The sequence below is a fragment of the Neoarius graeffei genome, chromosome 28 (genome assembly GCF_027579695.1).
Source record: "Neoarius graeffei isolate fNeoGra1 chromosome 28, fNeoGra1.pri, whole genome shotgun sequence".
Lineage (NCBI taxonomy): Eukaryota > Metazoa > Chordata > Actinopteri > Siluriformes > Ariidae > Neoarius > Neoarius graeffei.
The window spans coordinates 47,738,005-47,765,582 of record NC_083596.1 but is presented as its reverse complement, the minus strand read 5'-3'; the positions used below and the strand labels follow the sequence as shown (position 1 = coordinate 47,765,582).

Sequence of the window (27,578 nt, the reverse complement as noted above, 5' to 3'; positions counted from 1 at the left end):
TGCATCAGTATTTGCAGTATTTTCATACTTTTATACTCTTTAATGAAATGTGATACAAGGCGGAAGTCCGCGCCGTTTTTCAGCAGTCGTGTCACATGACCAACGCCAGCGAATCAGGAAGGTGGATGTCACAGTGACGTTGTCCAATGACGACGCCAGCTAGAGCTCAGCACAGCGTATCCGCGTATTCTCAATGTTTACACAGCACCGGACCAGACACGATCTGGATTGAATACGTGGACCCTGACGGATTCTCGTTTCCCAGCATTTCCAGGCATTTTAATGTAAACGGACAGTGCATCCGCGAAGAAAACGAGACAGATACGGTCTAATGTAAACTTGGCCTATGTCATGTGATTAGCATATCCGTGTATTGGCATTGCTGTGTGCACGCGAATCGTGTATTGGCGTTGCTGTGTGCACGCGAATCGTTTTAAAAACGTTAATCTGATGATCCGCTGATACGGTCTAATGTAAACACCACCAAAGGCTACCTGTTAGGACTGGGACTGTTTTGGCCTCTAGAGGCCGCTGTTATGTTTATCTTGTCATGTTTGTTTTGGCCTCTAGAGGCCACCACTGTGTTTTGTGTTTGTCTTGATTGCCTGTTTCCTGCCCCGCCCTGTTCCTTAATCAGTTTGTGTATAAATACCCCTCTGTTTGTTCCCTTGTCACGGAGTCTTTATGCTATGCTGTCTAGTGCTAGTTTCCTCTGTCCCACGTATCTTGCCTGTGCCCTTGTGTTTTTGATATTTTTGCTTTCTTTGGACTTTGCACCTTTTTGATCTTCTGAGCGTTCAGCATTTTGCCTTTCCTTTTGTTTTTGGACATTTTACCTTTGGATATTTTTATTTTGGTTTATCTTCTGAGCTTTTGGATTTTCTTTTTGTTTTTTCCATTGGATTGTAAATAGTGTAAATAAACTTTTTTTTTGATACTCTACTTTTGCCTCACGCCTCTGCACTTGACTCATCCCCCTGGTGGCCTAGTGGGTTTGCTGGATTATCACACCAATGACCCGGGTTTGAATCCCAGCAAAACCCTAACAGAAAGACTCCGTCATGACCAACTCAGCAGAGGCATCTTCAACGGTCTACCCGGCTAACCTTCAGGGAATTATGGCTTCTTTGACACACTTCGGAGCTACCATGGACACTCATGGACGAACACTTACGAGCCAACGTGAGGCCCTTGCTTGCCACGAGGTACTGCTTCAGCAAATTGGGAAAACCCTGGCACAGCTGACTCCTCTGCCCACATCTCCTGATCCGGCTCCTGCTCCACCATCTGCTCCCGCTCCAGTGCCTCCTGCCACGCTGTCTCCTTCACCTCGTGAACCCAGCCTTCCTGCACCACAGAGGTATGATGGCAAGCACGGTGAGTGCTGGGAGTTCCTTACCCAGTGCCAACTCACCTTTGAACTTCAGCCTACCACCTACACTATGGATCACCGCAAGATTGCCTTTGTGATAAACTTGTTAGCTGGTAAGGCACGAGCTTGGGCAACGGCCATTTGGCAGAGACAGGGACCCGAGTGCTTTGATTTCAAGTTGTTTATGGAGGAGATGCTTCGTGTCTTCGATCAGGCAGACACCAGTAAAGACGCAGCCAGGAAGCTCATGTCCATCCGGCAAGAAGAAAGCGTCGCGGACTACGCCATCACGTTCCGGACGCTCGCAGCAGTCAGCGGATGGAACGAAGCAGCCCTGGTTTCAGCCTTTCACCATGGTTTGTCTGACCCCATCAAAGATGGCCTGGCCTCTATCGGATGCCCACATGACCTCGAAACTCTGATCTCACATTCTACTCATCTTGACAACAGGATTAGAGAGCGCCGCCGAGTCCTGAGCTTCCCCGGCCTCACTGCCTCGACCTGGAGCCCGTCTACCTCCTCCAGGGACTGTCCAGAGCCCATGCAAGTTGGCCATACTCGTCTCTCCGCAGCTGAGAGGGAGCGCAGAAGGAGGGACAAGTGCTGCATCTACTGTGGCAAGCCTGGCCATTTCCGAGCATCATGTCCCGAGCTCTCGGGAAAAGGACCGCCCCGTCCAGCCGAGGGAGGGTTGTGACGGGGCCTACCCTCTCTCCTGAACTCCCTGGCCAAGGAGTCTACATCCCGGTCTCCATCTCCTGGGGTGAGTCTGTCCACTCTTGTCAAGCCTTGTTAGACTCCGGGGCGGCTGGAAACTTTATGGATGTTCACTTTGCCCAAAGTATCAATGTCCCGACTGCTCCTCTTGAAGTCCCACTGTCTGTGTCTGCCCTGGATGGCCAAGCCTTAGGTGACGGAAGAGTCACCCAAGTAACTTCTCCAGTCTTCCTCCAGTCTCAAGGTCACAAGGAAGAAATATCCCTGCACCTGATTCCTTCACCAGAGTTCCCAGTTATTCTAGGTCTTCCTTGGCTCACCCGCCACAACCCTCGTATAGACTGGGTCACTAGCCAGGTTGTGGAGTGGGGTCGTGCTTGCTATGCCTCTTGTCTGCTCTCTAGCTCTCCTGTGTCTCCTGCCGAGCCTCCTGATCTCACCGAGTTATCTCAAGTTCCCACAGAGTACTGGGATCTCAAGGAAGTTTTCAGCAAGAGCAGGGCCGCCGTTCTTCCTCTGCACCGTGCCTACGACTGTGCCATCGACTTGCTCCCTGGGACTACCCCTCCTCGTGGCAGACTGTTTTCCCTCTCTCAGCCAGAACGCAAGGCCATGGAGGAGTACATCAAAGATGCCTTGGCCTCTGGGTTCATTCGACCCTCCACCTCACCCGCTGGTGCTGGCTTCTTCTTTGTCGGCAAGAAGGATGGGGGGCTCCGGCCATGTATTGATTACAGGGGTCTGAACAAGATCACTGTACGCAACCGCTATCCCCTTCCGCTGATGTCCACAGCGTTCGATCTGCTCCAAGGCGCCACTGTCTTCACCAAATTGGACTTACGGAACGCATACCACCTCATCCGTATCCGACAGGAAGAAGAGTGGAAGACTGCCTTTAACACCCCGTCTGGGCACTACGAGTACCAGGTGATGCCCTTCGGACTCACCAACGCACCAGCTATTTTTCAGGCCCTAATCAACGACATCTTGAGGGACATGATTAACCAGTACGTTTTTGTCTACCTCGACGACATCCTAATCTTTTCCAAGACCATGCAGGAGCACCGCCACCATGTCCGCCAGGTTCTCCAGAGGCTGCTACAGAACAATCTGTTCGCTAAGGCCCAGAAATGCGAATTTCATGTTCCCGAGGTCTCCTTTCTGGGTTTTATTGTACGGACAGGCCAACTCCAGATGGATCCAGCCAAGACCCTGGCCATCCGGGACTGGCCCACCCCCAAGTCTGTCAAAGAGGTTCAGAGGTTCTTAGGATTTGCGAACTTCTACTGCAAGTTTATCAGGAACTTTAGTTCTGTAGCAGCGCCCATATCGGACCTCACCAAAGGGACAGGTGGATCGTATGTCTGGTCTCCTCAGGCGGAAAAGGCGTTCAAAGACCTCAAGCACCGCTTCTGCACAGCACCCATTCTGGTCCTCCCGGACCCTTCACAACCCTTCATCGTCGAGGTAGACACCTCGGACAGTGGCGTCGGCGCGGTCCTCTCTCAATGCTCGGAAGGAAGGTTGCACCCCTGCGCATACTTCTCCCACTGCCTGAGTTCTGCGGAGTCCCAGTATGACGTGGGGGATCGAGAACTGCTAGCAGTTAAACTGGCCCTTGAGGAGTGGAGGCACTGGCTGGAGGGAGCGCAACATCCTTTTTGGTCTGGACGGACCACAAGAACCTGGAGTACCTCCAGCAAGCAAAGAGACTCAATCCACGACAGGCTAGGTGGGCCTTTTTTTCAGTTGGTTTGACTATACCCTATCATACTGCCCCGGCTCCAAAAACACCAAACCTGACGCGTTTTCCAGGCTGTTCGCTCCCACCAACAGGGAGAGCGAAGTTGGGCCTATTATCCCTGTGTCCCGGATTGTGGCCCCTGTCTGCTGGGGTATTGAGGAGGCCGTCCAATGAGCCCAACACCAGGACCCCGGTCCTGGGACGGGGTCACCGGGCCTCTTGTACGTCCCACATCAAGCCCGGGCCAAGGTTCTCCAGTGGGGTCACTCGCCCCCTCTCACCGCCCACCCGGGAGCTCGAAGGACCCTGGACTTTTTGAGAAGATGCTTCTGGTGGCCAAGCATGGAGAAGGAATTAAGGTAATTCGTCCTTTCCTGCGAGGTGTGCACCAGAAGCAAGAACCCACGACAGCATCCCCAGGGCCTCCTGCATCCTCTGACCATTCCCCGGCATCCCTGGTCCCACGTGGCAGTCGACTTCATCACGGGTCTCCCTGAGTCACAAGGTAACACTGTCATTTTGGTCATAGTTGACAGATTCTCCAAGGCCTGCTGCTTTATACCACTGTGCAAGCTCCCTTCTGCCCTTGAAACAGCTAAACTAATGTTCAATCACATCTTCTGAGTCTTTTGTCTCCCACAGGATATTGTCTCTGACTGGGGGCCCCAGTTCTCCTCCCGAGTGTGGCACGGGTTTTGCAAGCTCATCGGAGCCACTGCCAGCCTCTCCTCTGGGTTTCACCCACAGTACAATGGCCAGACAGAGAGGCTCAACCAGGACCTGGAAACCACCCTGCGAGGCCTGGCCATGGATAACCCGACATCGTGGAGCACCTGGCTGCCATGGGCAGAGTACACCCACAACACCCTGCAGTCATCGGCCACCAAGCTGTCGCCATTCCAGTGCCAATTCGGGTTCCAGCCACCTCTGTTCCCGGACCAGGAGGAGGACGCGGGGGTGCCCTCGGTCAACCAATATGTGAGACGGTGTTGCAAGACCTGGAGCAAGGTCAGGAGGACCCTCATCCAGACCTCCAGAACCAACCAGACTCAGGCCAACCACCATAGAAGACCTGCCCACACTTTCCGCCCTGGGCAGCGGGTTTGGCTGTCCACCAAGGACCTTCCGCTGTGGGTGGAGAACCGCAAGCTTGCTCCTCGCTACATTGGCCCCTTCAAGGTGGTGCGCAGGGTGAACCCTGTCGCCTACCGGCTCCAGTTGCCCCGGACTCTGAGGATCAACCCCACATTCCATGTTTCCCTGTTGCGGCCCGTACTGACATCCACATATGCCCCTGCCCCTAGGAATCCCCCACCCCCCCGCATCTTCCAGGGTCAGACTGTGTTCACTGTGCATCACCTGCTTGACTCCCGCCGGGTCCGCGGCGGGCTTCAATATCTGGTAGACTGGGAGGGCTATGGCCCTGAGGAACGCTGTTGGGTCCCTGCCCAGGACATTTTAGATAAAGGACTTTGTCGGGACTTCCATTCAGCCCATCCGGATCGCCCTGGGAACGTCAAGAGACACTCCTGGGGGGGGGGTCCTGTTAGGACTGGGACTGTTTTGGCCTCTAGAGGCCGCTGTTATGTTTATCTTGTCATGTTTGTTTTGGCCTCTAGAGGCTGCCACTGTGTTTTGTGTTTGTCTTGATTGCCTGTTTCCTGCCCCGCCCTGTTCCTTAATTAGTTTGTGTATAAATACCCCTCTGTTTGTTCCCTTGTCACGGAGTCTTTATGCTATGCTGTCTAGTGCTAGTTTCCTCTGTCCCACGTATCTTGCCTGTGCCCTTGTGTTTTTGATATTTTTGCTTTCTTTGGACTTTGCACCTTTTTGATCTTCTGAGCGTTCAGCATTTTGCCTTTCCTTCTGTTTTTGGACATTTTACCTTTGGATATTTTTATTTTGGTTTATCTTCTGAGCTTTTGGATTTTCTTTTTGTTTTTTCCATTGGATTATAAATAAACTTTTTTTTTGATACTCTACTTTTGCCTCACGCCTCTGCACTTGACTCATCCCCCTGGTGGCCTAGTGGGGGTTTGCTGGATTATCACACCAACAACCAGGGTTCGAATCCCAGCAAGACCCTTACACTACCATCAGTAACACACTACGCTGCCAGGGACTCAAATCCTGCAGTGCCAAATGTGTCCCCCTGCTTAAGCCAGTACATGTCCAGGCCCATCTGAAGTTTGCTAGAGAGCATTTGTATGATCCAGATTAGGAGAAGGTCAGATGAAACCAAAATAGAACTTTTTGGTAAAAACTCAACCTGTCGTGTTTGGAGGAGAAAAAATGCTGAGTTACATCCAAAGAACACCATACCTACTGTGAAGCATGGGGGTGGAAACATCATGCTTTGGGGCTGTTTTTCTGCAAAGGGACCAGGACGATTGATCCGTGTAAAGGAAAGAATGAATGGGGCCATGTATTGTGAGATTTTGAGTGAAAACCTCCTTCCATCAGCAAGGGCATTGAAGATGAAACGTGGCTGGGTCTTTCAGCATGACAGTGATCCCAAACACACCACCCGGGCAACAAAGGAGTGGCTTCGTAAGAAGCATTTCAAGGTCCTGGAGTGGCCTAGCCAGTCTCCAGATCTCAACCCCATAGAAAATCTTTGGAGGGAGTTGAAAGTCCGTGTTGCCCAGCGACAGCCCCAAAACATCACTGCTCTAGAGGAGATCTGCATGGAGGAACGGGCCAAAATACCAGCAACAGTGTGTGAAAACCTTGTGAAGACTTACCATACAGAAAACGTTTGACCTCTGTCATTGCCAACAAAGGGTAGATAACAAAGTATTGAGATGAACTTTTGTTCTTGACCAGATACTTATTTTCCACCATAATTTGCAAATAAATTCTTTAAAAATCAGACAATGTGATTTTCTGGATTTTTTTTTCATTTTGTCTCTCATAGTTGAGGTATACGATGAAAATTACATGCCTCTCTCATCTTTTTCAGTGGGAGAACTTGCACAATTGGTGACTGACTAAGGTGGGGTTTACATTAGACCATATCAGCGGATCATCAGATTAACATTTTTAAAACGATTAGCGTGCACACAGCAACGCCAATACACGGATATGCTCGGCTCCGCAGGCATCCTGTGCTCCAAATCACTCCGCCCTGAACAGCGAGTGCCCTCTGGAGGGTGCGCACTCCGGCCCTGCGCAGCTCACAGAGCGCGCGAGTGAAGTGCACGAGCAGTGATTCGGGACTGAGCCGCTGTGTGTGTGATCTCAGTGCATATCGGGTATGCGCGTCACTTACCACTTGCAAGTGGAAGGATGGCAAGCCTAAAGACAATCATAACTACACAATGGGCAGTATTTGCATCAGTATTTGCAGTATTTTCATACTTTTATACTCTTTAATGAAAGGTGATACAAGGCGGAAGTCCGCGCCGTTTTTCAGCAGTCGCGTCACATGACCAACGCCAGCGAATCAGGAAGGTGGATGTCACAGTGACGTTGTCCAATGACGACGCCAGCTAGAGCTCAGCACAGCGTATCCGCGTATTCTCAATGTTTACACAGCACCGGACCAGACACGATCTGGATTGAATACGTGGACCCTGGCGGATTCCCGTTTCCCGGCGTTTCCAGGCATTTTAATGTAAACGGACAGTGCATCCGCGAAGAAAACGAGACAGATACGGTCTAATGTAAACTTGGCCTAAATACTTTTTTGCCCCACTGTATAACGCACCACTGCCAGACTCAATCAGAATCTCATACAGAATCATATCAGAATAAAAATATAAAATTTCCCAGGATTCCTCTGGATGGAATAGTTGACTATTGAACGAGTGTCAAAGAATCGTTTCACCTTTTTGGATTATTTTCATCAGGCGGGACTCATAATTGTGTTCTTCCTGAAATGAACAGATACATAACATTTATTGACACGTCACAATAAACATAAATCATATCTTTAACAGGTTTCAGTGCTTGTAGACAGAATAATTGCCATCACTTGCTCTGAGTAACAATCACACCATGTTTTGAAAAAGCACTGAAGAGTTGATTCGGCCGAGCGTTTAGTCTCTTTAAGCTAACAGCAGTAAGCCATGTTAATGCGCACAGCATAAAGACAACCTGCGTGAACTGAGAACTGAAGTCCTTAACTTCATTTATAAAACTTATATAATAGGAGAGAGGGATTTGGGAGTGAAAGAGAGAAAAACATCACAAGATCACACACCCACGTCTACTGTGACGTAACATATGCTGTCGTAAGCAATATATAGACGAGGCAGTAGCAACGTACATCATTCTGTTATCTGTTCAATTTTTTACATTGATAAATGTCTGTGTTTTTAATGAAAGGAAGTGGGAATCTGATATTCTGTTTATTCCTTTATGTTCTACAATAGCACATCGATACATTACAGAATATTTAACTCTATAATTAAAATACACAGGGGGAAATGCACATATACTAACTCACTGTATATTGGTAAAATGGTATTTTCCAAAAATCATAAGATATTTCTGTTCCTTAAGGGTAACTAGTGGTATATTAGCACAATGCTACATTCTACAGATTTACTGTGTGTGATGACTGATTGTTGTCTAGTTTTCCTCTTTTTGATTAAGACACACATCAGCTGTGTTTTAACCAGAGTAACAGATACTTTCCACATTTTCACATGAAACAATTCACATCTGTAATCCTGCATAAAATCTTCACACTGTATTATTTACTTTCACAGGGGGCAGCAATGCGTGAGTATAAACCACTTTTCTCTGATAGTGATGTCTTGATGCTGCATGAATAATATATTTATTGTGCAGATGAAATAGATTGAAATCGAGAAAAAACACTCCATGAAGCATTTAATTGTTTGAATATCAACTATTTATAATGATTCACTGTCTGTTGTTATATTTTATTAAAATGGTTAAAATTGTAGCTGAACATCTTTGTACTGAAAGCACAGAGTGAAGATTGTTTAGCAGCTATTCTGACTGTAAATCATCAGGTTTTTCTCTTTGTATTTTATCTAACATTACATTTCTCTCTGTTGTTTTACACAGGACCTCTCTCACCGGTAAGTAAATAACTTGACGTCACATTCATGGTAGCGGCTGATATTTTATAAACTTATTGCATTCACTACATTTTAATTCAGGGATCAAACAGAAACACAAAAAGCATTTTCAGATCATGGTTACGGGAAGGAATCTGGGGTGGGTTTCCCGAAAGCCTCTTAACACTAAGAGCGTCTTTAAGTGCCTCTTCAGAACCATCGTTAAGCAAACATGGTTTTCCCAAACACCATCAAAATCAAATTTGTACTTTAGTTCGTTCTTAACTTACGATGGACCTGGATCACTCTTTCACACCAAAGAGCGTCTCACTCACAGCCGAATCCACAGAATGCACCTCCGAGGGACTCTTACAATCAGTGGGTGGAAACTGCTGTTAAATATGCTGCTGTGTTAAATTATTTTTCCTGGACATTACAATACATCAAGATAATTATTACACAAGTGTTGACAAGCAAAACAAACCTCGCCCGGTAGCACTTATGATGAATATGAAGGAACAGATCATGAAAAAATAGGTCCCCTATGGGTCCATGTAGCTTCTGCTTATAAATAAAAATTTTTAAGGGAGAGTGGCATCGATAGATTGGCATAATTAGTCGTATATTAGCACAATGCTACATTCTACAGATTTACTGTGGGTGATGACTGATTGTTGTCTAGTTTTCCTATTTTTGATTAAGACACACATCAGCTGTGTTTTAACCAGAGTAACAGATACTTTCCACATTTTCACAGGAAACAATTCACATCTGTAATCCTGCATAAAATCTTCACACTGTATTATTTACTTTCACAGCGGGCAGTGGGACGTGAGTATAAACCACTTTTCTCTGATAGTGATGTCTTGATGCTGCATGAATAATATATTTATTGTGCAGATGGAATAGATTAGACTGTGCTGTGTGTTCAGAGTGCAATAGCACATAGATATATGAGCATCATCAGCATAGTGTAGTGAACACAACAGACTGTGATCGCTGGCAGAACATTCATCATGCTGCTGTCTAGTTTGTCATTAGTGTTCTACAGACACAGAAATCTGACCTACACACTGATACTGAGAGATAAAAAGCTGAATGTTTTTGTTTGAATGTGATTTCATATCAGTAAGTCTTTCTCAAAGTCATTGAGACTTGGCTAACATTACTGTAGTGTATATAACTACAGAGAGATGTGTGCATTAGACAGTTCACGCCACTGACCTCTGGATAAAATATCTGGAGAGCTCATTGGCCGGCCAGGGTGACGCCATCCGGCCGCCATATCACCACATGCATCGGCTCGGTACGGTCATATCTCTGCCTCGGAAGCTACATAAAATTGGACATGTGATTTATTGAGGCATGTTTCCGTGTGTGTGTGTCCGTGTGCCGTGTGTGTGTGTTAGTGTGTGAATGGTTGATTTTTGTGGGGGTGTTTGTTTTAATCAGAATGTACAGTATAAATTACATTTATCATCATGGATACATTCAGGAAGATTACCGCAGATTATTATTATTATTATTATTATTATTATTATTATTATTTGACCAAATAGAAAATACATAGACGATACATGCATAACAAAGAAGAAAACAAAGTGTACATTACAACATGACCGAACAGTTCTGGTTTCCACAGAGATGGAGACGTCATTTCCTGTTGCCTAGAGGCTGTGAACCCTCATATACTGTTCCAGATGTGCAATAAAAACATAAACAAATATATTCTATTGCACAGAATGAAAAATGAAATGAAATTAATCATGCAAATAATGGATGGAACAGAGTTACATGTAGATATTACAGATTAATTATTTAGAAACAGATTGATTGAATTCCATCGCTATAGTTACAAATGATGTATAATCAATCAATCATCTCATAATGATAAAATTAAACAAGCTTTAAATTAATTACAATTTATGACCTAATCATAACAAAACATTAAATTATTCTAATACTCTATTTATTAGAAAATATTTCCATACCAATTAATATTTCCAAAACATTGAACATTTTTTACATAAATTTCAAGAAAACATAACCATCAGGCAATATCTATTTATTTCTATATCAAACAAAAATAAGATCAATATCACAATTCAATAGTATAAAAAAGCCAATGTGTATTAAATATAATGAGATGTGAGATATTAGTGTGAGCCCTGAGGAATAATCTATCAGTTGTTGAACTCCATCCGCATCGATTCATGTGTGATGTGAATTATCGCAGAGCATTTTTTAACATAGTTACTGGGAGACCAAATGGTCTCCCAGTGGCCAGATTTGGTCTCCTAGTCAATGCCAAACCAGCTTCACTGGGAGACCAAATTTTAAACCAAGTTATGTCTTATCATTTGGTTCAATCAGTTGCAATTAATTAACCAAGTACCATGTAAGTATACATTTAAGAAGGAAAATGAAGATCTATGTTATAAGATATACATACAAGATCATGTTGGTTTAGAAAAACAAAACTAAAATTTTGTTACTGAGATGGCTGATGTCAGAATCCAATGTCATTACTGTGTAACTTTGAGTGTCTTTGACATAACATTTCTCATTTCATCTCATCTCATTATCTCGAGCCGCTTTATCCTGTTCTACAGGGTCGCAGGCAAGCTGGAGCCTATCCCAGCTGACTACGGGCGAAAGGCGGGGTACACCCTGGACAAGTCGCCAGGTCATCACAGGGCGACATAACATTTGTGCTTGGTAATTGCTCTTGATAGCTGTGTAGTCACTGTAGTGTGTTTGTCTGTATGGTGATTGGTGAACCATTTTGCATCACAGAATATGCCGCAACGGTGCAGCCGCATGGACTCTGGGGCCTGTGATTGTATTGCCCAGACCAGTTGGTCTCCTAGTGGAAAATCCTTAAAAAAATCCTCTGGAATTATGTGACCAGTAAATACTGTTAAGACATGCCTGTGAGAATGGGTGGCATGGTGGTGTAGTGGTTAGCATGGTCGCCTCACAGCAAGAAAGTTCTGGGTTCGAACCCAGAGGCTGGCGATGGCCTTTTTGTATGGAGTTTGCATGTTCTCCCCGTGTCTGCGTGGGTTTCCTCCGGGTGCTCCGGTTTCCCCCAAAGACATGCAGTTAGGTTGACGTGGGGCGGCCTTGGGCTGAGGTGCCCTTGAGCAAGGTACCGTACCTGACCCCTGACTGCTCCCCGGGCACTCTGGTGTGGCTGCCCACTGCTCTGAGTGTGTGTGCGTGTTTTCACTGCTTCAGATGGGTTAAACGCAGAGGATGAATTTCACTGTACTTGAAGGCCGCATGTGACAAATAAAGGTTTCTTCTTCTTAAAGAATGAAGTGAAAATGGAAAATAATGTGAGAAAATAATCCTCTTTCAACAACTGTCCTAAACAGAAAGGAAGAAGAAATATACAAAAGAGAAAGAGACACTGTATAAGAGAAAAACTGAAATAATATCTGTAAAAATAATTATATTAGCAAAAGAGCCATTCAGAAAATGATCAGAGACTGAACTGGAAAAGGAAGAAAAACAATAACAGTGAAGGGGAGCGTTATAAAGATATGTAAGGAATGGGGGGTAAAGGTGAGAAAATAAGAGGAGGTAACGAAAGAGAATAAAAAGTCAGGAAATACTTTTCTTGGGACAAATTTGATCGGATATGATGCTTTAACACAAAAGCCAAATACACACGATGGGTGTGGTAATATGGCGGCTTGGACGCTTCACTCGTCTGGACAGCGCATATTGGCCAGTGAGCTCATACATGTCAACCTTTATGGCCCTTTTCCACTACCCTTTTTCAGCTCACTTCAGCTTGCTTCAGCTCACTTCAGCCCGACACGGCTCGCATTTTGACTATCTCAGAGCAGCACGACTCAGCTCGCTTCAGCCCTGCTTAGCACCCAAAACTCGCACGGTTTTGGAGTAGGGCTGAAGCGAGCCAAACCGAGCCGAGTGGGGCTAGGGGCGTGAGGAGACACTCCCCTGTGCACTGATTGGTGAGGAGGAGTGTCCTCACATGCCCACACACGCCCCGCGAGCATGCTGGGATCTGTAAACACCGTAAACCCGGAAGAAGAAGAATTACGAATTACGAGAATTTCTGAAGCTTTATGCGCCTCGCCTCATCTATACGCTCTTGCCAGTATCTGTTGCCGTTGTCGGTGACAACAAGCCACAGCACCAAGACCAGCAACACTAACGACTCCATGTCCTCCATGTTTATTGTTTACTATCCGGGTCGTGAGACTACCGCTTAAAAGATCACTGATGTCACTGTTTGCGCCGCTTAACGACATCACGTGACGTCCACCCACTTTCGCTAACTCCACCCAATGTGTCCACCCACTTCCAGCCAGCACAGTTCAGCGCGGTTGTAGTCGAAATGCAACTCCAACAGCCCCGCTCAGCTCGACTCAGCCCAACTCAGCCGCATTGGTAGTGGAAAAGCGGCATTAGTTACCCATGCACAGAGCCGCGTTAACCCTTGCCGAGGCCCTGGGCAGACACCCCCCCGAGGCCCCACCCCCACCTGTTGTCAACTGCGCTCAGCAAATTCACCCCCTCAGATGTGCCTGTCTAACTAGACACAGAAACTTAAATAATGACAGTGGCACAATTAGAAATACTATTGAACGATAAAACTTTAATTCCATCAACACCTATTTAATCGAGAAAAAGCAATGGTGAAATAGGCAATTGCATGGTGAAAAAATCCATCAGACATCATGGTTAACAAGTCTGGTTAACTAAAGTTTAGCCTCAAGAAGCCTTTGAATGAGTGAGTCAATGAACAACATGTCAAGAACATAATCTAGGCCTACAACAGTTTCTTTAGTATTCAGAACAAGAACATTCATTTGGTATATAACCGTTCGTTTTCATTTTGGAATCCAGGCGACTTTTAACTTGTGAAAACAAAGAGCGATAACAAAGAAAGAAAAATATCTTGCTTCTCAGAAATAAATCTCAAAATGTTAGGCTATGTGAAACATTTCATCCTTTCACACACGTAATGCCCCAAACAGCAGCGGCACACAGCTTTGCGCATTCAGTTTGACAGCCATGGGTCAACTTACAAGGGCACTTTCCTACTTTTCTGGAAAGCGAAGTCATTAATTAAATCATTGAACTCAAGCTGGCGTAGCGTGTGAAGACATGGTGGACAGTGATCATATTGACAATAGGTGATTTATGCGACGGGACAAGGTGGGCTTCCTTACGGGTGGCGGAATGCATCAAAAATGTTATCAATATGATCAAAACTTCTGAAAATATCATTTCATATTTTCCGATCTCGCTACCTCCGAGGCCCCCTAGTGGCCTAGGCCCTGGGCAGCTGCCCATGAAGCCCATTAGGATAACGCATCCTTGCCCATGCCCTTACAAAATCTGTACTTTTCCCTTCCATACACCCGTGAGCCCTTCTACACGAGAAAAAATTCCAATATATAATCCAAAGCACCGATTGTTTTATTCCACATTCTACACTCCTATTGTAATCGGCATATTTATCACACTGCATCAAGTTAAAGGGATCAAATAAGCATTTTCATCCCAGAGAAAACAACTGAATTAAAAAGGACTATATGTACAGTCAAGTAAACAATTATCTACTAAAGAGAATGACTGAGCTATAAACTTAATTATTTAATATACATTGTATCAGTAATACCAGAATTATTTGCCATATGTAAATTTTGGGCGGCACGGTGGTGTAGTGGTTAGCGCTGTCGCCTCACAGCAAGAAGGTCCTGGGTTCGAGCCCCGGGGCCGGCGAGGGCCTTTCTGTGTGGAGTTTGCATGTTCTCCCCGTGTCCGCGTGGGTTTCCTCCGGGTGCTCCGGTTTCCCCCACAGTCCAAAGACATGCAGGTTGGGTTAACTGGTGACTCTAAATTGACCGTGAGTGTGAATGGTTGTCTGTGTCTATGTGTCAGCCCTGTGATGACCTGGCGACTTGTCCAGGGTGTACCCTGCCTTTCGCCCGTAGTCAGCTGGGATGGGCTCCAGCTTGCCTGCGACCCTGTAGAAGGATAAAGTGGCTAGAGATAATGAATGAATGAATGTAAATTTTGCAAATAAAATGTATTAATATTAAATAGTTCATAAAAATTACACAAAGTTCTATTTGACAAGCATTGGCATCACCGACAATATTACATTCCACCCTAGGGCGTAATTCTGGGTAGGGATGCTAGGGACGTGTCCCTACCAATATTCAGCCGCTACTGTGTAATCACGATCAATAAAACCGATGTCCTAACCTGAGCAATGATTATATGGCACACAAAGGGTTAAATGTATGACACTGCTAATAATCCCCCCTCTAATGTAGATATCATTCTCTGATTAGCTACCTGTTTCTCACTAACTTAAATGGTTGGCTATCCCAGCTGTCGCTCCATCTGCTGTAAAAGCAGCACACTTCCCACAGCAGCCGTGACTACCCGCCCATTAACCCCCCGTAGTCAAGTCAAGTCAAGTTTATTTGTATAGCGCTTTTAACAATAAACATTGTCGCAAAGCAGCTTTACAGAATTTGAACGACTTAAAACATGAGCTAATTTTATCCCTAATCTATCCCCAATGAGCAAGCCTGTGGCGACGGTGGCAAGGAAAAACTCCCTCAGACGACATGAGGAAGAAACCTCGAGAGGAACCAGACTCAAAAGGGAACCCATCCTCATTTGAGCAACAACAGACAGCATGACTATAACATTAACAGTTTTAACATGAAGACAGTTTCATTGATTTTATAACTCTTCATTGATGGAAACTTGAGTGCAAAACTGTTCATGATAACTGCAGTCCTAAAGTTAGCAAGTCAACTGTAGTCCTCAGCCATAAAAGCATTACTGTAAGAGTCCAGAGGAGAGCCCTGCACTCCCGCGGGACCCAACGCAAAGCAGTGCGGCGCGGGACAAATTTTGAAAGCTCATTGCGGGCGCGAGCGGGAGGGGGAGTGCACAATGCGGGCACGAGTGGGAGAGGTGATAAGCTGCAGTCCCACTAACTAAAAACGTGTTTAAAATAAAATTTATAAATTATTAATTTATGTCTATCGTATATAATTTGTGCTGGATATTTTATTTGGCATTAATAAAACCATTTTAAGATGCCTAAATTTGCAGATGTGGTCTAATCTCGCGTATGTTTCCGATTCCTTTCCGCTCTTCCGTGTTTGAGATCTCTGATCATGGCAGAAGAGCAGAGCTCCTCTAGTGAAGCTCACAGTGCTTCAGAAGTAAGTTCTGCTTTAAAAAGATGTACATTTACCGTTAAAAAGTCAAGAGTATTAGTCCTAAGTATTAAAAAGTATTAAAAAAAAGTATTAAAAAGTATTAACTAGTATTAAAAAGGACTGTGTATCGCACAGATTGTTCAATTTAAAGCTAGAAATAGACAGTGTATAATCTGAGGAGCTGGCTGTGGTTGCGCAGCACTTCATATGAGAGGAGAATGAAATCGCAGTTGGAATCATAACACCACAGACTCGGAAGTGGGAGTGCGAGTGCGCAAAGCGAGAGCTGTCAATCAAAGCGAGAGCTGTCAATCATGAGCGCATGCAGCCCTGAACTTGGAATGTGTCAGCAGAATGTCAGAGTCTAAACAATAAACTTACAATAAATGAAGGATCGGCCAGTGGAGAGCTCAGCTAAGCTCAGCATGTTTAATTCCCCAAGCCAATGACAAGAACTTTCGTGAGAAATAACGCGAACGTCTGCATCATGCGGGATTTGCGGGCGGGAGCGGGACAAAATATGGCAGGCGCGGGCGGGACTGAAAATCATAATTCTTTGCGGGAGCAGGCGGGAGCGGGACTGCACAATGCGGGCGCGAGCGGGAGCGGGACTGAAAATTCTGTCCTGCGCAGACCTCTAGTCCAGAGCATCCTCCAGGTATAACCCTCAACTGTCCTCATGAGGCCGTCCTTCACAGGAGCGATGCAATAAAACTCCGACCAGACACAGGGCACCAGGATGGATCAAGCAGGTCCGAGGGGCAGAAGAGGCCAGCATCTTAATCCCAGGACCAACATATAACTCAGAGGTACAGATTGGGGGGGGGGGGGGGGGGGGGAAGAGAGAGAGAAAGAAAACACATGTTGTTAGGTATGCCCTAAAAATGGCAAGTATTAAATCTGTGTGGTAGGCTCGCAGAGATGAGAGTCTTGACATCAGGCATAACACACAACAATGGCATGTTAATATGGTTAAAAAAATATCATGACCTGCTCTGGCTGGATGCTTGATTGGGTGATGGGAGCACACTCCTCAGCAATGATGAGATGCAGATGGGACCCTTAGGGCTGGCCAAGACAATTCAGTTACATTTCACCGGGTCTGGGACATGCGGCAGAAAGTCTGACGGCCGATTCCCTGCAGGCTACGATAGCCAGTCGGGGTCTCCACCCTCTCCACCAAAAGATTTCCTGTTGACTCCATGTAACTCAGAGGGACAGATTTGGGGGGGGGGGGAACGCAGGTTGTTAGGTATGCCCAATGTCACCTGAATAAGTAGGAACAGTATACATATTGCACCGAGTACAAGCAGGGACTCCGGCAACTAACTATGACAGCATAACTAAAAGGAGAGAGCCAGAAGGTAACACAGGCATGAGGGAGCCCCGGGACATAAAGCAGCCAGCCACTACACTGTCAACAAACTTGAGTGAGCAAGCGAGTGGGGACTGACAGCATCCATACATCCCAGTTTACCAAAACACTCTATGTCTGAGGCAGGGGTGATTCTAGCATCTGATCTTTGGGGGTGCTTAGCCCCCAGGGCTGACAGAGGCACCTGGCTTGAACAACAGTGTTCCCACGTTTATTCCGCATTTAGACTAGACTTAACTAGACAAGAAGACTAGACTAGACAAGACTAGACTTATGCAATGTTTTAACAGAAGCTGACCCAATAAACGATGATATCTACACATTTACAACCACTGACACAAATATTTACGTTATATTTTTAACTAAACAAGACCCACTACTGCATTTGTAATGTTGGAGCTATTCATTTTGAACAGTGGTAATTGTTAATTAATGTGTTATTGTGTATTGTGTAATAAGTGTGTATTATTATGATTTTACATTAGTTTACATTAGTAAACGCTATGTTACATTAAATAAAATTGACTAACACACGGTGGTCTAGCACCGTAGCACTTGTACAGCTCTGCACAAAAGTATCTCGATATGGATGATAAATGTCGTTTTTATCATTCTGTTCATAGACCAGGGAACATCAATATTGCATTATGCATATTATTGTGTTGTGTTTAACAATTGTAACTCCAGTCCGTACCTTCACATCTCGCTATGCCAGTAATACTCAGGTGCTACTTCGAGTTCCTCATCGGCATGGAATCCAGTTAAAAAAAACACCATGTCGTAGCAAGCACTCGCGCGGACAGGCAACCCAATCAGAGGGGACGCAAGGAGGAGAGGTATTTTACTGGTCATAGAACTATCACGTAACAGGTGAATTCAAGAACACGCACATGCCCGCGCACACATTCATTGAGCAGTGCGCAAGGGCACTTATTGCTGAAAATTACGTCCAAAAGCAATGTTTTTGAGGGTGCTGAGCTCATTTTTGGGGGTGCTTGAGCACCCCCAAAAATAGGCTAAACACGCCCCTGGTCTGAGGACCCTCTAGATCTACACCTTTACCTCATAAACACCATTAACAAAAGGCTTGACTAAACAGATGTGTTTTCAGCCTAGACTTAAATGCTGAGACTGTGTCTGATTCCCGAACATTACTTGGAAGGCTGTTCCATAACTGTAGGGCTTTGTAAGAAATCTCACACGTATCTCACACGTATACACCTGACCTACCCCACGCACCCCCCCACTCTCCATCAGCCTACAAATTGAGCTGGACTTCGATGTCCATGCATGCTTGCCCTACGACTCGCATGCTGACTTGAGTATCATGGATGACGGCCCCCCTCCCAAGAAACGAGACATTCGTTCATTCTTCTTCAAAGTCAAGAATGTAAGTGCAGGGTTTCCGTCGAGCTTTAAAAACTCAACAAAATCCTTTTGATGTATGGAAACCCTTCATAAAAGTATTGCTGCGGCTCCTTAGGCAGGTTTAGCAACGTGACAGGATGCATCAGAGCTAGGCTACTGCATAGCTGCAGAGAAAAGGAATGCTGGAGCAATGTAACTTGGTGTTAGATAATATCCTTGATGAATGAATGTTAAATTTATAGACCTAATGGTTTTACAGAATGTAAGTAGTCAGATGTAGGCTACTGCATGGCCATGCAGATGTGCGACTTGCATTTCAGAATCAACAGCGTGACAGCCGCTGAGTCTGCTGCTGAGTCTGCTGCGTTCACCGTTTTAAGCTAGCCGCACACTACGCCGATTTTCAGCGTACCGAGCCAACTGAAGTCGCGAGTCAGGCGTAAAGACTAGTTTTCGATGGTACCGACTCATCTCACAGCCGATTCGAAAAACTAATCGGGAGCCAGACTGATCGGCAAGAGTCGCTAGCAATAGCCAATCATATCTTTCGCATATAACACGTGATATTTCTTGATCATGTGACTTCTGTCTTTTCGAAAAATGAACGGACTGACAATAATGTCAAACTGAGCCGTTGATCAAGGGAGATCCGCGCCCCGACATGCGGTGTGCGCGCGCACTCGGCGCATGCTCAGGTGCGTGAATGTATCATGCACCGAAAATAAGAGATTTACAAGCCAGGAACGCCTCATGATGCAATATGCAAGAAAAGAAAGAAGATTTACTGCCATTTTACTTTGTATTTGAGTAAAGTGAATAAATAAATGGTCTGTGGAAAATACACTTAACCCTGGGAACTGCGTGCACGGGAGTTTATTTTGTGTTTACTCCCCCCGGCTGGCTACTTATTTGTCATGGCTGGCTAGTATGAGCCTTAGTGGAAAGTCCTGGGAATGCGGAAATGTCAAGTTCGATTTTAGATTTACGAACCCGAAAAAAATGTCGAAAAACCGGCATTAAAAAAATTTCACCCGCACAAACGGCACTCACCCGGCCTGTGGACTGGAAACAGAACATTTTTTAATAATGGCCCAAGATATTAACCTCTGCTTTCTTTCAGTCGTGAGTTAGTCGGGGATATGTGCGTGCCCTGTCGGGAGTCGGCTCTGAAATGGGTCGGTTCGGTACCGCGTGGATCGGCGTACCACAGTACGCCGATCCACGCGGTACCGAACTGACCCATTTCAGCGCCGACTCCCGACAGGGCACGCACATATCCCCGACTAACTCACGACTGAAAGAAAGCAGAGGTTAATATCTTGGGCCATAAAGATGGCCCAAGATATTGACGGCTAGCTTTACAGAGACCTCTTTCTACTACTACTAGGCTAGATACAACAAATCCATGGTCCTTTACTGCCACCTACATACGAATATTGGTAACTGCAGCATGAACATAAAAGAAGTCACAAGCACATCTGCAGTGAAAATCATAGCACATGTTACGAACACAGAAACAGGCAACAAAAAGACATAATATGGAAAATGGAGGGGCAACAAAAAGACAAAAAAAAATGGGGGGTATACTACAAATGCAATACTAATGTAATCATAATCATGTTATAATAGGCAATCACTAAATTATATATCCAAATATAATTTTAACTAAATTTGAGCTTAATTACAGAATAGAAAATGCCACCAGTAGCACCTATTTATGAGTGTCTCAATAAGGCAGTCAGTGAATTTTGACACCCCCCCCATGTCAAACAATACAGATATAGAATTTTATATCTATATCTATATATATCTATCTATATATATATATATATATATAATGCTAAAAATGCTTAAAGTTTTTAATTCTTATTTTCATGTATTTCTGTGGAAGAGACAGAACGACTGCTTAAACACAAATTAGGAATTGTGTGGTGTAAAAGTAATAAATCATCAGATTCTAGCAATGTTGGGTTAGGTGCCTTACTCAAGGGCACTTCAGCCATGGATGGAGATGCAGGGAGAGATAAGGGTGGGATTTGAACCTGCAACTCGGGGATGCAAAGACCAACTATCTAACCATTAGGCCACGGCTGCCCTCATTAGCCTATAAGATCTGCATGACATGAAATTATGATTGCTAATGGAAAAAAAAAACACCTTTTGGAAGCTCTGCCTTGGATCACTTTTGTGTCCCCACCAATGTCAAAATCAAAGTTACTCCCTTCCACCAAAGAAAATTACTTTAAATATAACAGCAGGACTAAGTAGGTATTTTAATTAAAATAGGTTGCATGTAATAAATTATATATAATCATGTCAAACAGTAAATGAAGGTTAGTAAAAGTTCCATTTGTGAAAAAAGTGTTGACACAACAAGCAATGTTCGATCCAACTAAAGATGACTGAACCACATCAAGTATATTATGTAAACAATGCTATGTGAAAATATTAATAAATTATGAAGTTAAATTGAAAATCTCCCCAGTAATTTATAACAAGAATTTAAATCTTATTCCTTTTTGGAGTGTGTTTTTGTTGTACAAAGATGTTGCAGATTTGGCACGAGCTATAATATCACTGCTTGGGTCGCAGTTGTAGCTCCTCATCACACTTCATTTGATAACAGAATGTAAGTCAGTGATCGGGTGAATTTGTTTCTTACAGCATTAATGCTGAAAGAAGCTGAAGAGCTTTAATTTTTCAAATCAGCAGAAAGAGGAGAGAAACGAGCCAGTACAGGATAAAAACAGACTTCATGAGAACAGCTACAGAATGTTTATAGATAATACTATTGGATCAAATACAGAGGAATTTACAGACAATAACGATGCATTTTTAATCATCTCAACGATCTTACCTTCCTTTTGTTTTTGTTTTTCATCTCATCATCTAGATAAAGATGTTTGGGTTTTCCAGGTGAGTAAATTATAATAAAATATTATACATTCATGAATCTCTGACTGATGGAAGCAGCACTAAAAAAGATTCTTAAATTATGTTATAATTCGACCAGGGCCCGGTGACAGGTAAATGAGTTACCATGGTAACAGCCCCTGTGATGGTACATTGCGGATAAAAAAAACCCCATTTGATTGTTCTAGAAACACAGCTGTTGAACTGTTTGTTAGAAATTTGCTCTTATTATGATTATTATTATTATTGTTGTTGTTGTTGTTGTTACTGCTGTGAGTGTAAACACTTTGTGGAAATGTAAACAGAATAAAAGGTCCAGCAAATAAATGTCATAAAATTTATGACCTTCACCCCGTTGAAGTCCATCTGCAAACTTTGTCTTAAATTCCAGTTAAAGTTCCATGGAAAAGGTTTAACACATATTCAGTTCAACTTGAGACACAACATAAACAAAATTAATTTACATAAAAACAGTTTTTCTTAAATTGTATATGGCAAAATTAATGGCACCCCAAAATAAAATATAAACACAGTGTCACCGTTGGAGGAAAAAAAATGCCTGAAGTGCTCTCAGTGTCTGGGAATTCTGCTCTTAGCTTTGACCATGACTGACTGACGGTCATGAACATATAATAGTCAGCAAATGAACAATAAAAATAGTAAATAAAAATAACATTAAGCACAATCAGTGCCTTTAAAACAGATTTAAACATCTGGAACAGTAGATTTTGATGCATAAGTTTATGACTGTATTGTGATGTTGTGTGATGTCATCACAGCAATAAAGAACCCAAAGATCTTGATTCTCCTGTAGAGGAGGATTTTTGATCACTCTTGTAATATTGATCAGTGAACTGTTTAGTGATTGTGTTCTTCAGCTGGCTGCATTAAAACTCAGTGTGTTACTAAATACAGTATCAGTTTAAATCAGCCTCAATCAGCTCAGTGTGTACTGTTTGTAATGTCACCTCTCAGTCTCACACACACACACACAGTGATCTGAACAGTGAAACACTTCATGTTTATTTCACACGTTATTTACAGACAGTATGGAGTCTTGTATAAAACCTTCACACTGTTTTATTCACTTCCACAGAGCGACAGAAAATGGACAGAAGATGAAAGAATGAAAATGGAGAAATCTGCTTTCCTGACTGGTGAGTATGGAAAGAGCTACAAAAGTAAATGCACCTGTTGATTTTTACAGCCTGGAAGTGTTCAATAACGAGATCTCCAGTAAGCTGAAGTCTGAAATTCACAACCTGTCACATTCTCTCTGAAAGATATGATTTATACACTGAACAAAAAGCATGAAGTTTAGGAGACTTAGATAGTAAAGGGTTGTGGCTGTGACCCTGTAACTACTCAAGTGAAAAGAATCATAAAATTATGCAAATTACCATGTTTATTCCAATTAGTAAATAGTTTAATGCCAATCAAATATGAAATAGAATCAGTCTATATAAAATATTATACTGACTTTTTTCTTTAAAAATTTTTTTCTCCACATTATTCCACTTAATAGAATTAGATGAAAAAAACAAACAGCTGAAGGTTCTAAAAGAACGTTTAGAGACTAATGAGAAGACTCTTACTGAGAGAGGTGCAGTGTTAATGGAAACAAATAAAAAACTTCAAAATGCCTCTGAAGAAATGAAGGAGAAAAACACACAACTGGAGAATATGAACAAACTGCTGAGTGAGAAAGAAACCCAGCTGAAGAAGACAGATAAAGAGCTGGAAACCAGTAAAAATAAACTGGAGACACTGGGAGAGGAGCTGCAGGACAAGAAGAGACAACTACAGGAGCAGATGATCGTACTGGAGCAACAGAAAACTGAGTTAGCAGAAAAAAACAAACAGCTTGAAGAGAAAAAGAGACTTCTAACTGAGAGAGAGACACAGCTGATGGAAAGAGACAAACAGCTTCAGGAGAATGACAAGACACTAGAAAAGAAGGACACACTGCTCAGAGAGGTCAAAGAAGAATTGGGAAAAACAAATTTGGCATTAGAAGAGAATCAGATACAGTTGAAAGACAGACAGAGACGACTGGAGGACATGGGGAAAGAACTGGAAACCAGTAAAAGCAAACTACTAGAAAGAGACAAACAGCTTCAGGAGAAAGACAGAGATGTGGTTGAAAATGTAAAAACACTGCAGATGAAAGATGAGGCTCTGGAAGAGAAGGACACACAGCTCAAACAGATAAAAACTGAATTGGAGGAAACAATTAAGAAATTTGAAGAGAGTCAGCGACACATGGAGGAGAAAAAAACACAACTGGAGAATATGAACAAACTGCTGAGTAAGAAAGAATCCCAGCTGAAGAAGACAGATAAAGAACTGGAAACCAGTAAAAAAGAAATGGAGACACTGGGAGAGGAGCTGCAGGACAAGAAGAGACAACTACAGGAGCAGATGATCATAGTGGAGCAACAGAAAACTGAGTCAGCAGAAAAAAACAAACAGCTTGAAGAGAAAGAGAGACTTCTAACTGAGAGAGAGACACAGCTGATGGAAAGAGACAAACAGCTTCAGGAGAAAGACCGACTTCTAGAGGAGAAAACAAAGCAGCTGCAGGAACAGACAGATCCAGAATCATCAGCCCCCATCAGGAGAAGAAACAGCAAGGAAGAGTTACATCCAAACAGTGAGTAACTTGTTACATTAAAGAAGTAAAAGCTATTCAAAAGGTCGGTACTTCTAAGTGGTAAATATACACTGAATAAATCATATGTAAGGACCTGAAATATATTGTATTGATACTTAATGGTGCAACTCTTCAGATATTGTAAGAAAGTGTAATTTAATCAGTGAAAATGGTGAGGTTTTGTGTATAAAACATAACTTTAATGATATCATCTGTCTAACTTTCACTCCTGAAGAATGTCTCTCTCATTCTGACTGGTTCTGATGTTTCCTAGTGAGTGGAGAGACTCAGGACTCAGCAACACCAATCAGGAGAAGAAACAGTATGGATGGAATTCGTCCATTGTGTAAGTGATGAATGTTTCTTGTTGTATGTTTATTGTGTAACTCATCACTAGTTTGGGGGTAAAAGAGACGACTATAGAGAGACACAGCATGCACTTAAATTTATAATTTGTTTACAGTATAAATATAAATATTATAAAGGTGACATAAAACAGGGACAGTAACAAATAATGAAAAAATATCCAACAGCAGATAAAAATGAAAAAAAAAAACGTACTGATATCTAGAGATCCTGAGCGGTGCAGGAGAAAAGCATTTGCCCTATTGTGAGTTTGCCGTTGTTGTTGTGGAGGGATGGATGGCATTACTCTCTCCTCTATCAATCACAGTGACACTCGTCCATCATGAGCGCTATATTCGTCATGTGTCTCAGAGGAAGCGCACGCTAGCCTTCACCTGCCATGATTGTTAGCTGTCATGTGAGAAGAAAGAGATGATGAGTGGGTGGGTTTTAAAATGAACAAATTGGGAGAAACTGGGGTGAAAATAATTATTCTCCATCTGTGACTATAGAGAGACAAATGCTTTATTTCCAGCTCAACACGTAAATTACTGTTAAAAATGACACTCTATGTGTTGGGGAACTTAAATTTGAGTTACATAAAGGACATGGGCTATCCATATTTAATCATTAATAGACCACTGATCCACCACCGTACTCCAGAGAACAACGTAATCACCATAATGCAGTCAGTGATTCTGTATTAAATTATTAATTCTTGTTCATTTTCAGTGAGTGGAGAATCGTCTCGTCCAGATTCTCCAGTGTTGGTTCCTGTACCAGAACTGAGACTGGTGCTGCTGGGGAGGACAGGGTCTGGGAAGAGTGCAGCAGGAAACACCATCCTGGGCATAGAGGAGAGGAACCAGGCTGCTACAGCTACATTTCCATCCACCCAGCAGAGTGAGCGCCCACAGAGAGAGGTGGCTGGGAGGAAGGTGACTGTGGTGGACACTCCTGACTGGTTCTCACCTGAACTGTCTCTGGAGAAACTGAGAGAAGATGTGGGACTCTGTGTCCATCTGTCTGCTCCAGGACCCCACACCTTCCTCCTGGTCATACCTGTAAAGCAGTCTACAGGAGAGGAGAGAGGGATGCTGGAGAAAATGGAGGAGATTTTTAGAGAGAGATGTTGGAGAAACACCATGATCATATTCAGTGTTACTGATGAACTTCAGAAGAAGAACATTGAGGAGTTTATCCAGTCAGGAGACCAGGAGGTCCAGAGACTTGTAGAGAAATGTGGGAACAGGTTTCACTGTCTCAACATTAAGGAGAGTGGAGATGGTTCTCAGGTCTTAGAGCTGCTGGAGAAGATAGAGAAGATGGTGGAAGGAAGCAGAGAGAAATTCTACAGCAGTGAGATCTACCTGGAGACAGAATCTCAGATCAGAGCGATAGAGACAAAGATCCTGAAGGAAAGAGAAGAGAAAAGGATGAGAGAGGAGATGGAAATGAAGGAAAAAATAGAAAAGGAGGTGCAGGATTCTCTGAGAAAGATAGAGGGAGTGATCCAGGAGCATGAAGGAGACATCAGACAACTTAACGCCCGAACAACTGATCTGGAAAGAAAGATGAAAGAAGAGAGGGATGAAGAGAAAAAGAAAGAACTTGAGAGGGAGCTGAAACGAGAGGTAGAAAGAAGGACAGAGATGGAAGAGAAGGTGAAGAAACTAAAAGAAAAGAGAGAGCGAGAGAGGAGAGAGATGGAGGAGAGACACCAAAAGGAGATGGAGGAGATCAGAGAGGTGTATGAAGGAGAGGTCAGGATGGAGGCAGAGAGAAACATCATGAAGATCATCCTGCCTGAACTCCAGAGAAACATTTTAGCCTCAAAAACAAAGATGCAGGAAGAGTTCAGCAGACAGATGGAGGAGAAGCACAGAGAGCTGGAGACTCTGAAACAGAAAAATTCAGAGCTTTCGGAGATTCTCAGACTGAGGGAAGAAGTGTACCGGACAACAGTAATGAGCGTAACGTATCAGAACCAGCAGCAGGTTTAAGCTGAGTTTACGCCGCTTGTATGACTTTGGGCTTGAATTTGCTGTTGTAGGCAAAAATCACACGTCATAACAGAATTCTTTTATTGTTACTTCAGATCAGAAGTCTTATATTTCAGAGCATGACGTGCTCATCAGTGGGTTATTTTGTTTCACTGTAAACAAAGACAGTCATTGATAAAGTTATGGCATTTTGAACATTGAAATGTCAGAGTGAAAGCGCTGCTTGGACGTTCATCTAAACCTCACTAACAGGAGGACGGTACAGGATTCTACTAAACTCACAGAACACGAACAAATATAGTCGTAGCAGTGGTGAAAAACTGTAATGAGGAAACTAATGCTGTTATACCACAACTTTTTTTTTTTTAAACAACCTTCTAGCACACTAAAAATGTTTTTTAGGATATAGATATTGATAAAGCTGATAGACTTTTGTGTAAAGAGACTTTTGATGTAGTATTTATGAAAGAAGACACTAAAAAAAAGCGGTTTGACTTCGCTTTGAGGTAAAGACGTTCCTTAAGTTTTCCACCTCGGGGAAAGTCTTCAGTCCAGAATATTTCTCAGTTATATGACAAACTGTATTGTTTTCATTCTTTTAGCTTCAAAAGAGAGAAAACACAGAGAGAGAGAGAGAGAGAGAGAGAGAGAGAGAGAGAGAGAGAGAGAGAGAGAGACTATATCTATATTGGTTACAACCAAAGTGATAACAGGAAGTAAGTTCTCTAACTTGAATCGATTTCATCTGTGTCTGTTGGCTGCTCAAGACAGCGCCTCTTTGTAGAGCTGCAAAGATTAGTCCGTTAATTAATTAGTTGTCAACTAC

The 27,578-nt window shown here is 43.6% G+C and overlaps 1 protein-coding gene across 1 annotated transcript in view; it reads left to right on the top strand.

Annotated features, from left to right (window-relative positions):
- LOC132875683 (golgin subfamily A member 6-like protein 22) overlaps window positions 1-27,117 on the top strand; it is a 41,847-nt gene extending 14,730 nt beyond the window's left edge. Inside the window, exons 5-6 of the mRNA XM_060912631.1 lie at window positions 23,277-24,404; window positions 25,482-27,117. Coding sequence (XP_060768614.1) covers window positions 23,277-24,404; window positions 25,482-26,752 — 2,399 coding nt within the window. The 3' untranslated portion in view covers window positions 26,753-27,117. The remainder of the gene's footprint in view (window positions 1-23,276; window positions 24,405-25,481) is intronic.
- Window positions 27,118-27,578: the final 461 nt, after the last annotated feature.